Raw genomic sequence first — 14,890 nt, 5'->3', positions numbered from 1 at the left:
TTTATTTAATTCTGGGGTATGTGAAATATTACTGTGATTCAAAGAGTCAGGGCTGCACAGAAACATCTATTAGACAACTGTCACTCTTTCCTCATGCCTTCTAACCCCCTCCCGTTCCCCACTTATTTCCCACACTCCCCCTGTAGATAACCAATCTCTTTAGTTTCTGGTTTAATCTTTCCTGTATTTACTCTGCACAAATGAACTGATACATATATGTGTTCTTATATTCCCTTGTTTATTAAATGAAGGACGGCATTTTATAATGCTCCTTTGCACTTTTCCTTTTTCAGTTAACAGCATTCCATTAAAAATCTCTTTATGCCATAGAGGGCTTCATTGTTTTTCTTTTTGTTTTTGTTTTTTTTACAACTGCATTGGACTCTGCTGACATATGTAGGGGCATTTAACTTGTTTTCAACATTCTGCAACTACAAACAGTGCTGCAGTGAATAACCTTAGGCATAAGTATTTTTGTGTTGGTGGAAATGGATCTTCAAGTTTTATTCCCAGCAGTAGTATTGTTGGGCCAAAAGTTAAGTGCATGTGTAGTTCTGTTAGGTATTTCCAAATTTCTCTCCAGAAGGGTTGTACTGGTTTTCACTCCCACTAGCTACTGTGACTGTTTCCCCACAGACTCACTAAGAGAACATGTTGCCCTACTTTTGTGACCTTTGTTGATGTGGTAGGTGAGAAATGATATCTCGGTATTGTCTTAGTATGCATTTGTCTAATTAAGAGAAAGTTTGACTATATTTTGAGGACTGTTTTATATATTTTTTGTGAATTTTCTGTTCATATCTTCTCCCATTTTTCTGTAGGAATACAGAGTTCTGTATATACTTGGACTATTATTCATTTGTCCGTGAGGCATGCTGCAAATACTTTATCTCAGTTTGTCAATCGCCTTTTGACTTAGTTATGATGTGTTTGCCGTACGTTAAAAAAATCCTTTGTAGTCACATAGATCGTTGTTTTCTTTCATTGCCTCTGGAAATTTGAGTCACAGTTAGAAAGCCTTTCCCTACGCTGAGGTTAAAGCAGAGTCCTGCCATATTTTCTTAAAGATTTTGTTATGGTTTCATTTGTTTAGATTCCTAACCCGTTTACAGTTTATTTTTGTGTATGGTGTGTGATATGGATCTACATTGATTCTTTTCCCAAATGTCTCAGTTGTTCCAGCATCATTTATTGAACGTCCATCTTTGCCTCAGTGATTTTAAATGCCCTTTCATCATATACTGAAATTTCCATATGTTATTGTTGTTTTTCTGGGTTTCCTATTCTATTTCACTGGACTATTTGTCTATTCATGTACCAGTACCACAGTGTTATAATTACCGAGGCTTTATAGCGTGCTTTAATGTCTGGTATCATTACTCCCCACTTATAGGTTTTCTTTTTCACTTATATCCTGGCTATTCTTGCATGATTTAAAAAAAATATTAATTTTATTATCCATGGATCTAACTCCATAAAAACACTTGCTGGTATTTTTGAGATTATATTAAATTTATACATTAGTTTAGGGAGAACCGACATCTTTTTAATGTTGAGTCATTCTATCCAAGAACATTGACCAATGTCTTTGTGCTTATTCAAGTTTCCTTCTGTGTCGTTCAGGAGTGTCTGAAAATTTTCCTTGCGTAGATGGTCTCATTAAGTTTATTTCTATGCATTTAAGCTTTGTTTTTGCTACTGTATATGGAATTTTCTCTACTAAAGTGTCCTCCAGCTGTGTGTGTGTGTGTGTGTGTACACAAAGACCACTGACTCTTGTATGTAACTTTATATCCTACTACCTTGCTGATTTCTCTGATTGTTTTACTTAATCTGTCATTGTTTCTATAGGGCTTTTCAGGTGTACGGTAATATCATCTGCACACAGAGGTGGCTTTACTTCTTGTTATTCATTCTCATAAATCTAATTGATTTCTCTAGTCAACTGACTAATGCTCGTAGTTGAAGATTGAACAGGAATGATATAATGGGCATACTTTTCTTGTTCCTGACCTTATTGGAAAACCTCTGGTAGTCCCCCACTAAATAAAATACTTGCATGAGGAGTTAATTATATATCTTTTATCATGTTAGGAATGCATCCCTCTTTCCCATTCCTTGAGGTTTTTCTTTTCTTAACATGAATGGGTGTTGAAGTTTCCCAAAGATTTGTTTGGCATCTGTGGTTTTAATCATATGATATTTGTCCTTAATTATATTACTATGGTGAATGATATCAGTGGAATTCCTAATATAGAACCAGCCTTGTATTAATGGAATAAATTGCACTTGATGACAGTATATTAGTTTCTAAATGTATTGTTGGATGTTTGCTAATATTCTATTTAGTATGTTGGTATCTACGTTTTACCTGTTAGCATCCTACTGGCTTCATAAAAGAAGTTAGGGAAGTTTCCTTCCTTTCTAATGTTCTTACATAACTCATAGAGCTTTGGTACTATTTGTTCTTTGATGGTTTACTAGAATTCACCTGTAAAACCATCTGAGCAAGGTGCTTCTTGGGGGTATTGCTGTAATAACTTTATTTCTTCTATGAAAATTGCCTAATTTAAGCTTTCTAACACTAGAACCAGAGTTTTGGTAATCTGTATTTATCTAGGAAGTTCCCTATTTCACATAGATTTTCAAGTTTATTTGCATAGAGGTTGGCAAAGTAATCTCTTCTATTTTCTTTTTCAGTGATTATTTCTCCTTTGTCATTTATTATTTTGTCTATGTGTGATCTCTCCCTTTCTTCCTTCATCAAGCCAGCTAGGGGTTTGTCCGTTTTGAAAAGCAAGATTTCGTTTTTCTATTTTGTATCTCATTCATTTCTGCTTTTATGTTTTGCTTTCTTTAGTTGTTCTTTTTTTCCTAGTTTTTTTTTTGTTGTTTCATTTTTTGAGGCCATACTTTAATTCATTTATCTTCATTCTTCCATTTTTACTCATAAAAGTGTGTACTGTGTGAACTTGCCTCAGATCACCGCTCTAAATGTACCCCATAGATGCCGATATGTGGTATTTCATAGTCATTCTTTTAAAAAATTTCTTTGCAACTTGAGTTTGCATCTCCTCTTATATTCAACATTTTTTAAGAGAAGCTTTAAAAATTTTTTTCAGGTGGAAAGGCCTTTCTGTTTTCAATTTTTGTTACCAACTTTTATTGCATTGGGGTTAGAGAGGATTGTTTGTACTATTTCTACTTTATAGAAATTAATTATCTCAACTCTGTGAGATAATTATGATGCATTTTTGACAAGAATATATTCCCTATATAACATTATTGATTAGCTTTCTCTTTTTTTTATATGACTTGATCAGCCTTAGACTGAGTTTGGTGTATTAAATCTCCTACTGTTTCTGTTTCCTGTTGTTGTTATTATTATTATTTTATCTACGTCTTCTTGCATGTTTGCTTTATAAAGGTGTTTGTTTGTTATTGGTGCATAAATATTCCTAAGGCTTATATCTTCATTGTGAGTTTTGGCTTTTATCATTAAGACATGTTTTTGGTCCCGTTTAATGCTTTCTTAAAATCATCCTGAACCACCTGTTTTCTTAACACTTTACTCTCTGGTCTATGCATTTTTTCCTCCAGTATCATTTAACACTCACCTAGTGCATTATGATAAAAAGTTTGTTCTATTTTCTTCTACTTCTCTCCCTTCTCTCATTTTTAGTTGCACAGTTTCCGTGTTTTTTTTCACAGCATAAAACTTTTGTACATTAGTCTTCTCCCCTTTCCTCCACCTTGATTTTATTATTGTGTGTAAAATACTCACCATTAGGTATTTTGGTGAAGTTTTCCTTCTCATCGCAGTGGGATCACAATCCCAGTTCCTCTTTTAGATTACTTGGCAAACATTCTGTAAAGAGAAGTATAGGAAATATTGTAAGTTCCTGGGTCACAGTGTCGCTGTCACTCTACTCTGCTACTGGAGTGCAAAAGCGTTCATAGACAATACATAAATGATTGATCATGGCTTTGTTCCAATAAAACTTTATTTACAAAATCAAGCAGTGGGCTGGATTTGGCTCAGTGGGCCAGCTTGCAGACCCCTGCTCTAGTAGCTTCCTTAGGAAGGGCTGAGGGGTGCAGAATTTCCCAAGTTTCTACAAGTTGAAAAGCTTTTTCTGTAGGCTGTGATATTTAAAGGACACCCCAGTTGGTTATAAAATCTTTGCTTCAGCCTTTCTTTTTAGTCAATCTCTGTCTTTTGATTTTTTAAAATATTCTATTTAAGGTGGGTTTCATATCCTCCAGTGCTTGCTTGAGTATAATTAATTTTGTTTGGAGTGTTGACTTCCAGTCTTTTTCTCCTTCATGGTTGTTTAATATGTGTGCACTTTTGTTTCCTTATCTTTTTTTTTTTTTTACAAAGTTTTGTATGGAATTCCCTTCCTTCTGTTCATCTGTATGATATTGGTTTTTCAACAAGATTCCTAGTTTAATAATGTGATATGTGTTTTATTGTTTGTAGAGTTTTTGATGATGGCCATTCTGACCGGTGTGAGATGATATCTCACTGTAGTTTTGATTTGCATTTCTCTAATGATTAAAGATGTTGAGCATTCTTTCAAGTGTTTGTTGGCAATCTGTATATCTCCTTTGGAGAAATGTCTATTTAGGTCTTCTGCCCATTTTTGGATTGGGTTGTTTGTTTTTTTGATATTGAGCTGCATGAGCTGCTTGTATGCTTTGGAGATTAATCCTTTGTCAGTTGCTTCATTTGCAAACATTTCCTCGCATTCTGAGAGTTGTCTTTTTGTCTTGTTTATGCTTTCCTTTGCTGTGCAAAAGCTTTTAAGTTTCATTAGGTCCCATTTGTTTATTTTTGTTTTGATTTCCATTTCTCTAGGAGGTGGGTCAAAAAGGATCTTGCTGTGATTTATGTCATAGAGTGTTCTGCCTATGTTTTCCTGTAAGAGTTTGATGGTGTCTGGCCTTACATTTAGGTCTTTAATCCATTTTGAGTGTATTTTTGTGTATGGTGTTAGGGAGTGTTCTAATTTCATTCTTTTACATGTTGCTGTCCAGTGTTCCCAGCACCATTTATTGAAGACACTGTCTTTTCTCCACTGTATATTCTTGCCGCCTTTGTCATAGATTAGGTGACCATAGGTGCGTGAGTTTATCTCTGGGCCTTCTATCCTGTTCCACTGAGCTATATTTCTGGTTTTGTGCCAGTACCATACTGCCTTGATTCCTGTAGCTTTGTAGTATAGACTGAAGTCCGGGAGCCTGATTCCTCCAGCTCTGTGTTTCTTTCTCAAGATTGCTTTGGCTATTCGGGGTCTTTTGTGTTTCCATACAAATTGTGAAATTTTTTGTTCTAGTTCTGTGAAAAATGCCAGTGGTACTTTGATAGGGACTGCATTGAATCTGTAGATTGCTTTAGGTAGTAGACTCATTTTCACAATGTTGGTTCTTCCATTCCAAGAACATGGTATATGTCTCCATCTATTTGTATCATCTTTAGTTTCTTTCATCAGTGTCTTATAATTTTCTGCATACAGGTCTTTTGTCTCCTTAGGCAGGTTTATTTCTAGATATTTTATTCTTTTTGTGGCAATGGTAAATGGGAGTATCTCCTTAATTTCTCTTTCAGACTTTTCATCATTAGTGTATAGGAATGCAAGAAATTTCTGTGCATACATTCTGTATCCTGCTACCTTATCAAATTCATTGATTAGCTCTAGCAGTTTTCTGGTAGCATGTTTAGGATACTCTATGTATAGTATCATGTCATCTGCAAACAGTGACAGCTTTACTTCTTCTTTTCCAATTTGGATTCCTTTTATTTCTTTTTCTTCTCTGATTGCTGTGGCTAAAACTTCCAAAACTATGTTGAATAATAGTGGTGAGAGTGGGCAACCTTGTCTTCTTCCCGATCTTAGTGGAAATGGTTTCAGTTTTGCATCATTGAGGACGACGTTGGCTGTGGGTTTCTCATACATGGCCTTTCTTATGTTGAGGAAGATTCCTTCTATGCCTACTTTCTGGAGGGTTTTTATCATAAATGGGTGTTGAAGTTTGTCGAAAGCTTTCTCTGCATCTATTGAGATGATCATATGGGTTTTCTCCTTCAGTTTTTTAATGTGGTGCATCACGTTGATTGATTTGCGTATACTGAAGCATCCTTGCACTCCTGGGATAAACGCCACTTGGTCATAATGTATGATCCTTTTAATGTGCTGTTGGATTCTGTTTGCTAGGATTTTGTTGAGGATTTTTGCATCTATGTTTGTCAGTGATATTGGCCTGTAGTTTTCTTCCTTTGTGACATCTTTGTCTGGTTTTGTATCAGAGTGATGGTGGCCTCGTAGAATGAGTGTGGGAGTGTTCCTCCCGCTGCTATATTTTGGAAGAGTTTGAGAAGGATAGGTGTTAGCTCTTCTCTAAATGTTTGGTAGAATTCGCCTGTGAAGCCATCTGGTCCTGGGCTTTAGTTTGTTGGAAGACTTTTAATCACAGTTTCAATTTCAGTGCCTGTGATTGGTCTGTTCATATTTTCTATTTCTTCCTGGTTCAGTCTCGGAAGGTTGTGCTTTTCTAAGAATTTGTCCAATTCTTCCAGCTTGTCCATTTTATTGGCATAGAGTTGCTTGTAGTAATCTCTCATGATCCTTTGTATTTCTGCAGTGTCAGTTGTTACCTCTCCTTTTTCATTTCTAATTCTATTGACTTGAGTCTTCTCCCTTTTTTTCTTGATGAGTCTGGCTACTCGTTTATCAATTTTCTTTATCTTCTCAAAGAACCAGCTTTTAGTTTTATTGATCTTTGCTATTGTTTCCTTCATTTCTTTTTCACTTATTTCTGATCTGACCTTTATGATTTCTTTCCTTCTGCTAAGTGTGGGGTCTTTTTGTTCTTCATTTTCTAATTGCTTTGTGTGTAAGGTTAGGTTGTTTATTTGAGATGGTTCTTGTTTCTTGAGGTAGGATTGTATTACTGTAAGTTTCCCTCGTAGAACTGCTTTTGCTGCATCCCATAGGTTTGGGGTCGTCGTGTTTTCATTTTCATTTGTTTGTAGGTATTTTTTGATTTCCTCTTTGATTTCTTGAGTGATCTCTTGGTTATTTAGTAGTGTATTGTTTAGCCTCCATGTGTTTGTATTTCTTACAGAGTTTTTCCTGTAATTGATGTCTAGTCTCATAGCGTTGTGGTGGGAAAAGATACTTGATACGATTTTAATTTTCTTAAATTTACCAAGGCGTGATTTGTGACACAAGATATGATCTATCCTGGAGAATGTTCCATGAGCACTTGAGAAGAATGTGTATTCTGTTGTTTTTGGATGGAATGTCCTATAAATATCAATTAAGTCCATCTTATTTCATGCATCATTTAAAGCTTGTGTTTCCTTATTTACTTTCATTTTGGATGATCTGTCCATTGGTGAAAGGGGTGTTAAAGTCCCCTACTATGTTTGTGTTACTGTTGATTTCCCCTTTTATGGCTGTTAGTATTTGCCTTATGTAGTGAGGTGCTCCTATGTTGGGTGCGTAAATATTTACAATTGTTATATCTTCTTCTTGGATTGATCCCTTGATCATTATGTAGTGTCCTTCTTTGTCTCTTGTAATAGTCTTTGTTTTAAAGTCTATTTTGTCTGATATGAGAATTGCTACTCCAGCTTTCTTTCGATTTCCATTTGCATGGAATATCTTTTTCCATCCCCTCACTTTCAGTCTGTATGTGTCCCTAGGTCTGAAGTGGGTCTCTTGTAGACAGCATATATATAGGTCTTGTGTTTGTATCCATTCAGCCAATCTATGTCTTTTGGTTGGGGCATTTAATCCATTTACATTTAAGGTAATTATCGATTTGTATGTTCCTGTTATCATTTTGTTAATTGTTTTGGGTTTTTTTATTGTAGGTCTTTTCCTTCTCTTGTGTTTCTTGCCTAGAGAAGTTCCTTTCACGTTTGTTGTAAAGCTGGTTTGGTGGTGGTGAATTCTCTTAGCTTTTGCTTGTCTGTAAAGCTTTTAATTTCTCCATCAAATCTGAATGTGATCCTTGCTGGGTAGAGTAATCTTGGTTGTAGGTTTTTCTCTTTCATCACTTTAAATATGTCCTTCCACTCCCTTCTGGCTTGCAGAGTTTCTGCTGGAAGATCAGCTGTTTACCTTATGGGGATTCCCTTATGTGTTACTTGTCGTTTTTCCCTTGCGGCTTTTAATATTTGTTCTTTGTGTTTAATCTTTGATAGTTTGATTAATATGTGTCTTGGCGTGTTTCTCCTTGGATTTATCCTGTATGGGACTCTCTGTGCTTCCTGGACTTGATTAGCTATTTCCTCGCGCCCTTCTCTGGAGCACCTTTAAGCAGCGCTCTTAATCCCCTCTCCTCGCGCACCAGGAAACAAAGAGGCAAGAAAAAGTCTCTTGTCTCTTCGGCAGCTCCAGACTTTTTCCCGGACTCCCTCCCGGCTAGCCGTGGTGCACTAGCCCCCTTCAGGCTGTGTTCACGCATCGAACCCCAGTCCTCTCCCTGGGATCCGACCTCCGAAGCCCGAGCCTCAGCTCCCAGCCCCCATCCATCCGGGCGGGTGAGCAGACAAGCCTCTCGGGCTGGTGAGTGCTGGTCGGCACAGATCCTTCGTGTGGGAATCTCCCCGCTTTGCCCTCCGCACCCCTGTTGCTGCACTCTCCTCCGTGGCTCCGAAGCTCCCCTCTTCGCCACCTGCAGTCTCCACCCACAAAGGGGCTTCCTAGTGTGTGGAAACCTTTCCTCCTTCACAGCTCCCTCCCACTGGTGCAGGTCCCGTCCCTATTCTTTTGTCTCTGTTTTTGCTTTTTTCTTTTACCCTACCCAGGTCCTTGGGGAGTTTCTTGCCTATTGGGAGGTCTGAGGTCTTCTGCCAGTGTTCAGTAGGTGTTCTGTGGGAGTTGTTCCACATGTAGATGTATTTCTGATGTATTTGTGGGGAGGAAGGTGATCTCCGCGTCTTACTCTTCTGCCATCTTGAAGCTCCTCAGGAGGAAATAATTTGAGGAAGGCAGCTAGGTGGTCAGCATTGTCTTCTGCTAACTGACCTCTGATTTCTAATGGCATTTTATCTCATGTAAGTGTGTGTGTGTGCACGCACACGTGTGTGTACACATATATAATTAAATATACACACAAGTCCATTTTCATTCTAGTCCTATAGTAGAGGTCACTTGAGTTGGCCCTATGATTCACCACATACTTATTCAATAAGTATTTTGTCCATAGCTAACCCTGGAAGCAAACAAGTGACTCTAGATATCTTCTCAGGATTTCTAAATATTCTCTACTCTGAAGCAGGTTTTTGAAGATGGACCAAAAGACCACAGTCACACTCCTAGAGCTTGCTGCAAAGAGTCTGCTGAATAATGAGCCTGCAGCTATCCATGCCCTGGACGAAATCCCAAGAGACCTCTTTGTTCCATTGTTCAATGCTGCCTTCTTGGGTGGGCATAAGACGATGCTAAAGGCAATGGTGCAGGTTTGGCCTTTTCGCTGTCTCCATATTGGGTCATTGAACACACGAGAGTCCTACTATGACATCTTGGAAGCCATGATTGATGGTCTGCAGATCCTCCCTGCCCAGAACTCTTCCTCTTGGTAAGACTATGACCAGTAGAGACACAGGGAGTCAGCAGGAGGGTATGCTGTAGCCTGGGGCAGGGGGATACCTAACCGTCTCCCAACAGTAGCCAATGGTGAATACTGCAGTCTTTGCAGAGCTGTCGGTCAGCACTTGGGGTCACCTTCGGGACTCTATTGCCTTATAGAGTTGATTATAGAACAGAGGTGTTTGAGGACACTATGAATGGATCTGAGTGCGATTACACAGAAGTGGAATATGGGCATTGAGACAGGGAAAGCCTGGAGGTGAAGGAGGGGGTGGGGAAAGGATGAAAGACGCTGCATTTGTGTGGCAAGAACTTCTTGGTGAATGGCAATGAAGTGAAAACCAGGGTTAAAGTGTTCTGTCCCTGCTTCTCGTCATTGATCTTGCTGGGTTATATTAAAATCAGCTATCTCTCATGTGTTCTGTCTCTTCCTTTCCTTACAGGGGGCCCAAACTGAGGATCCTAGATTTAAGACGTGACCTGGTCTGTGAGACAATATGCTCTGAGATTGGGACCGCATTCCCTTTCTGTTTTCATTCATGCATTTACTCTCAGCACTCTATCTTTAATATAGAAGGCGCTCAGCATAGTGTCAGGTGCCTCGGGATTGGTAATTCCGGGTCTGAGCCTCATTCAGCTCAGGAACCCATGGAATTACTAGTGGATATTTCCCTCAATAGTACCGTGAGAACAGAGCAATTCCTCTCTTTTCTTTGTAGTAAAGTTCAGCAGAACCTTGGGTCCTTGCACCTCTGCTGCAGAGGTTTGCAAATCGATAGAATGTCTGCCCTCGAAAGTATCCTGCAGTTTCTGGATCTCGGGTGCATTGAGCACCTGGAAATGGATCAGGCTAATCTGAGTGAAGTCGTCACCCTTTTGGCTCGGGTGATCCACCTGAACAGCCTGACTCTGTGTAACATCCCCTTTAAATCTTATCAGAGAAGGACCTTCAGATCTTTTCTCCTCTGGCTTGGGCAGCTGGACAATCTCCAGGAGCTCAGCTTGAGTTTCTTCTGCCTCACAGATCAACTGCACACACTGCTCAGGTGAGGGGGTGGGGAAGAACCTGGGTTCCCTGAACACCTCATTGTTAAGACAGAAGAGACCATGCTTGGATCTTCCTAAGCTCCTTGTAACCCATTTCTCCTTTTGCCTCAGCATAGGCACTGCTGGGAGTTTGAACCTAGCCGGGGGAGAGAGGGCTACCTTATGGTGAGCAGCAGATGAGGTTAGAAAAGGAAGCTGTGCTCATTCATTCATTCATTCATTCAGTGGCCGTGGGCAGACACTATAATAAGTCTGTAAATATATTGGTGAAAAAGACTCAGTCCTTCTCCTATTGGACTTTACAGCTCTCTAGAGAGGAAGGGGAGGCATTCAGATGGAGAAACATTAAGCTATAGGACTAATGCACATGCCCATGGATGGGCCCCAATAGTTAACACTGCCAGATAATTTTGCTCCTGTATTTTCCCCAAGGCTTAGACCCTGAACTGAGAGCTTGTCATCTGGGAACTAGTCAAAGGAAACCCTCAGTTGGCTGCTTTCCCAGACCCATCCTCGCCAAATTAGTGAATCAGATCCAACACTGATTATGTCGAATATACTAAGTGCATGCAATTTCTTCACTTAATCTTTCCCGCACTTCTGTATAGTAATTACTGCTGTGCACATTTTCAAGATTAAAACCCTGTACCTCAGAGTGGTAAAGTAACTTTCTCCGGGTCACAAATCTATAAAGTCTGATCCCAAAGTCCACATTGTTAACCACCTATTGCAAACCATGAACACAGTAGTTTATTCTAGAGCCTTAGGTACCTATAATTTGGGGCTCATTGCCCTCATTCTTCTGAAATAATCTTACTTTTTTCTCTCTTTAGAGTTGTGCCACCTCAGTTGGATACACTGTATCTACCTTTCTGTAGCCTTTCTAACAGAGATGTCACTGTCCTGTCCCAGAGCTCTCAGGCCACCCACCTAAGGGTATTGAGTCTCAGTAACAACCAGATCTTCTCAGAAGTTTATGAGCCCTTCCAGACTCTGCTGGAGAAGGTCTCAAGCACCCTGCAACATCTGGAGATAAATAATTGTATGATAACTGATTCTACTCTCTCTGCCGTCCTCCCAGCCCTGAGCCACTGTACCGACCTCCGTGTCCTTAGCTTTGCCTTCAATCCCATTACGATGCCTGTGCTCAAGAGCCTTCTGCAGCACTTGACATCCTTGATGAAGCTGAAGTACGTGATTTATCCTGTCCCTGTCCATTGCTACGAGGAATGGGATTTTCATGAGAGTTTGGACCGACAGAAACTTGCTGAAGTCCAGGCTCAGTTGGAGGCGATGCTGCACGGGGCACAGCGGGACGACATGACCTGGGCCGCTTATTCAAAGTGATGTCCACGGTACAAGGAGGTGTTTCAACACTGATGTGTGGCCATTAAAGCGTTCACTTTTTTTTTTTTTTTCGCCTGAAACCCAAGTTTGTAGAGACACATATGTAAAGTTCTACTGTTCTAGGAAGCTGGGGTTAGGAACACTGGATATGTAAACTGATCTCTATAAAAGAGGAACTTTTAAAAGGAAATACAGGAATTTGAAAGGTCCTCTGGATCTCTTGCCCACTGCCCTCTACGTCTTCTGGTTACTAACCAGAGTGTTGGGTATGTGACGTAAGCTGACCCAGTCATGGTACATCATTTCCTTATCCACACTGATCGGTTCACTTATCCATTTATGGGCACTTGACACAAGTCAGATCAATTGAAACTCTTCCTAGAGGTGGTAGTTGTTGAATAATTTTACCCTCTAGGGACCTGCAAACTTCTTGTGTTTCTGATTACCTCAGGTGGCCTGTGAGAAACCACATGCAACTAAAAGGAAACAAACAAACTATGCCCACTACCTACTGGTATCTTCATCAGCATATTGCTGCCTGATTTCCCAGGTCTCAGACCCCTGGCTCAGTTATTCCTTATTCCACACACATTCACCAAGTATCTGTTATGATTTAGGTACTTTTCCAGGTGCTAAGAAAGATAAAGTCCCTGATCTCACTCAGAGTGTAGACATTCCTATGATTTATCAGTTTCTCTACTCTTTCTTAGAGGACTTGGGAAATTATTTATTCCCACGTAACACAGTATTTTTTTCACTTTTTCCCCTTATATAGTCTGCTCAATGATGTTGGCCTTTTTATGCTGTTGGATAGCTGCTCAGGCCTCAGGTCATGGCTTACATGTTACCTCCTCAGATAGGTTTTGTCTTACTTCCCCATTTAAGTAGATTTATTCTGCTGCTGCTTTTTCTTAATGTACCATGTATATTTCCTTCATGGTACACATTGTTGCATATGTATTTGCTCCCTCTGCTCTTCCACTAGAGTTGCACTGCTCGGTATGGTGCACACTAACCATATGTGGCTTCTGAACTCTAGAAATTTGGCTACTCTCAAATGTGATGTACCCTAGGTGTTGAATGCACACTGTGTATCCAAGAGTTAGTAGGAAACAAAGGGTGTAGAATAACTAATTGATAATTTACGTGTATTGTTTACATGTTGAAATGATAACATACTGCATATCAAAGGCAGTACAGATAAAAGAATGTAAATTAAATTCTTTATATCCTTACTTGTTAAAATGATAGCATTGTATTTCAAAGACTTAGTAAGAAAAATGTTGTAATAATTACCTGTTTATATCTTTACGTGTCAACGTGATAAAACATTGCGTTTCAAAGACTAACTGAGAGAAAATAAACTTAATTAATAGGTTGTTCCTACTGTTTATATGTTGAAATGGTAACATAGAAAATGTCAACGATCTGATAACAGAAAAGAATGGAAAAATAATTAGTATTTTGTGTATAGTGTTTCCTTGTTGAAATGATAACACACACATTTTAAAGACTCAGTAAAAAAGTTTTTACAATTATTTTTTCTTATTGCTTACATGTTGAAGTGATAAACTGCGTTTCAAAAACAGAGAAAATAATGTAAAAATTAATAATTAATAAAAATAGTTAATAACCTGTTCTTACCTCCATTTTGTTACTGCATTTCTGACTTAGAAAGACAAACAGGTTAAATGAATTGTATATGTTGTTGCTTTGTTGAAATGATAACACATGGCATTTCAAAGACATCATAAAATAAGAATGCAACAAGGCCACCAATACCCTGACACCAAAGCCAGACAAAGACACTACAGAAAAAGGAAATGAGAGGGCAATATCTTTGATGAATACAAATGAAAAGGTCCTGGACAAAATATTAGCAAAACAAATGCAACAATATATCAAAGGGACCATACACCATAAATCACGTAGGATCTATTCCAGGGTCACAAGGATGATTCAACATTTGCAAATCAATCAGTGTGAGACACCACATTAACAAAATGAAAGATAAAAATCACATGATTATCTCAATAGACGCAGGAAAAGCTTTTGACACAATTGAACATCCATTCATGACAACAACTCTCAACAAAGTGTGTATAGAGGGAACATGTCTCAACATGATAAGGGCATTTACGACAAACCCACAGCCAACATCATAGTGAATGGCGAAAAGCTGAAAGACTTTCCACTAAATTCAGGAGCAAGGCAAGGATGCCCACTCTCACCACTTATATTTAACATAGTATTGGAAGTCCTAACCACAGCAATCAGGCGAAAAAAGAAAAGGTACCCACACTGGAAGGGAAAAGGTAAAACCGTTACTCTTTGCGGATGACGTGATACTTTGTATAGAAAGTTCTAAAGCCTCCACCCAAAAACTATTAGAACTAATGAATGAATTCAGCAAACTTTCAGGATCCAAGATTAAAATACAGAAATCTGTTGCATTTCTATACACTAATAAAGAAATATCACAAACAGAAAGTTTTTTTTTTTATAACTCCGTTTAAAATCACGTTGAAAAGAATAAAACACCTAGGAGTAAACCTAACCAGGGAGGTGAAAGCCCTATCTGAAAACTATGAAACACTGATGCAGGAAACTGAAGATGAAGAAAGAAATGGAAAGATATCCCATGCTGTTGGATTGGAAGAATTAATATTGTTAAAATGTCCATACTTCCCAAAGCAATCTACAGATTTAATGCAATCCCTACCATATACCCATGCCTTTTTTAACAGAACTAGAACCAAGAATCCAAAAATTCATATGAAACCACAAAAGACCCCAAATTGCCAAAGCAATCTTGAGGAAAAAAAGGAGTGAAGCTGGAGGTATAACCAGCCCAGATTTCAGACTATGCAACGAAGCTAATCAAAACAGCA

At 38.7% G+C, this 14,890-nt stretch overlaps 1 protein-coding gene across 1 annotated transcript; it reads left to right on the top strand.

Annotated features, from left to right (window-relative positions):
• The first annotated feature begins 8,692 nt into the window (after positions 1 to 8,692).
• On the top strand, positions 8,693 to 12,777 carry LOC309652280 (melanoma antigen preferentially expressed in tumors-like). Its single transcript, XM_082445887.1, has 3 exons — positions 8,693 to 9,594; positions 10,049 to 10,651; positions 11,486 to 12,777. The coding sequence occupies exons 1-3, from the start codon at positions 9,305 to 9,307 to the stop codon at positions 11,997 to 11,999; spliced, it is 1,407 nt and encodes a 468-aa protein (XP_082302013.1). The 5' UTR covers positions 8,693 to 9,304; the 3' UTR covers positions 12,000 to 12,777.
• Positions 12,778 to 14,890: the final 2,113 nt, after the last annotated feature.

This window comes from Balaenoptera physalus (genome assembly GCF_965194825.1).
Source record: "Balaenoptera physalus genome assembly, chromosome: X".
NCBI lineage: Eukaryota > Metazoa > Chordata > Mammalia > Artiodactyla > Balaenopteridae > Balaenoptera > Balaenoptera physalus.
This window is presented reverse-complemented; position numbering and strand designations above follow the sequence as displayed.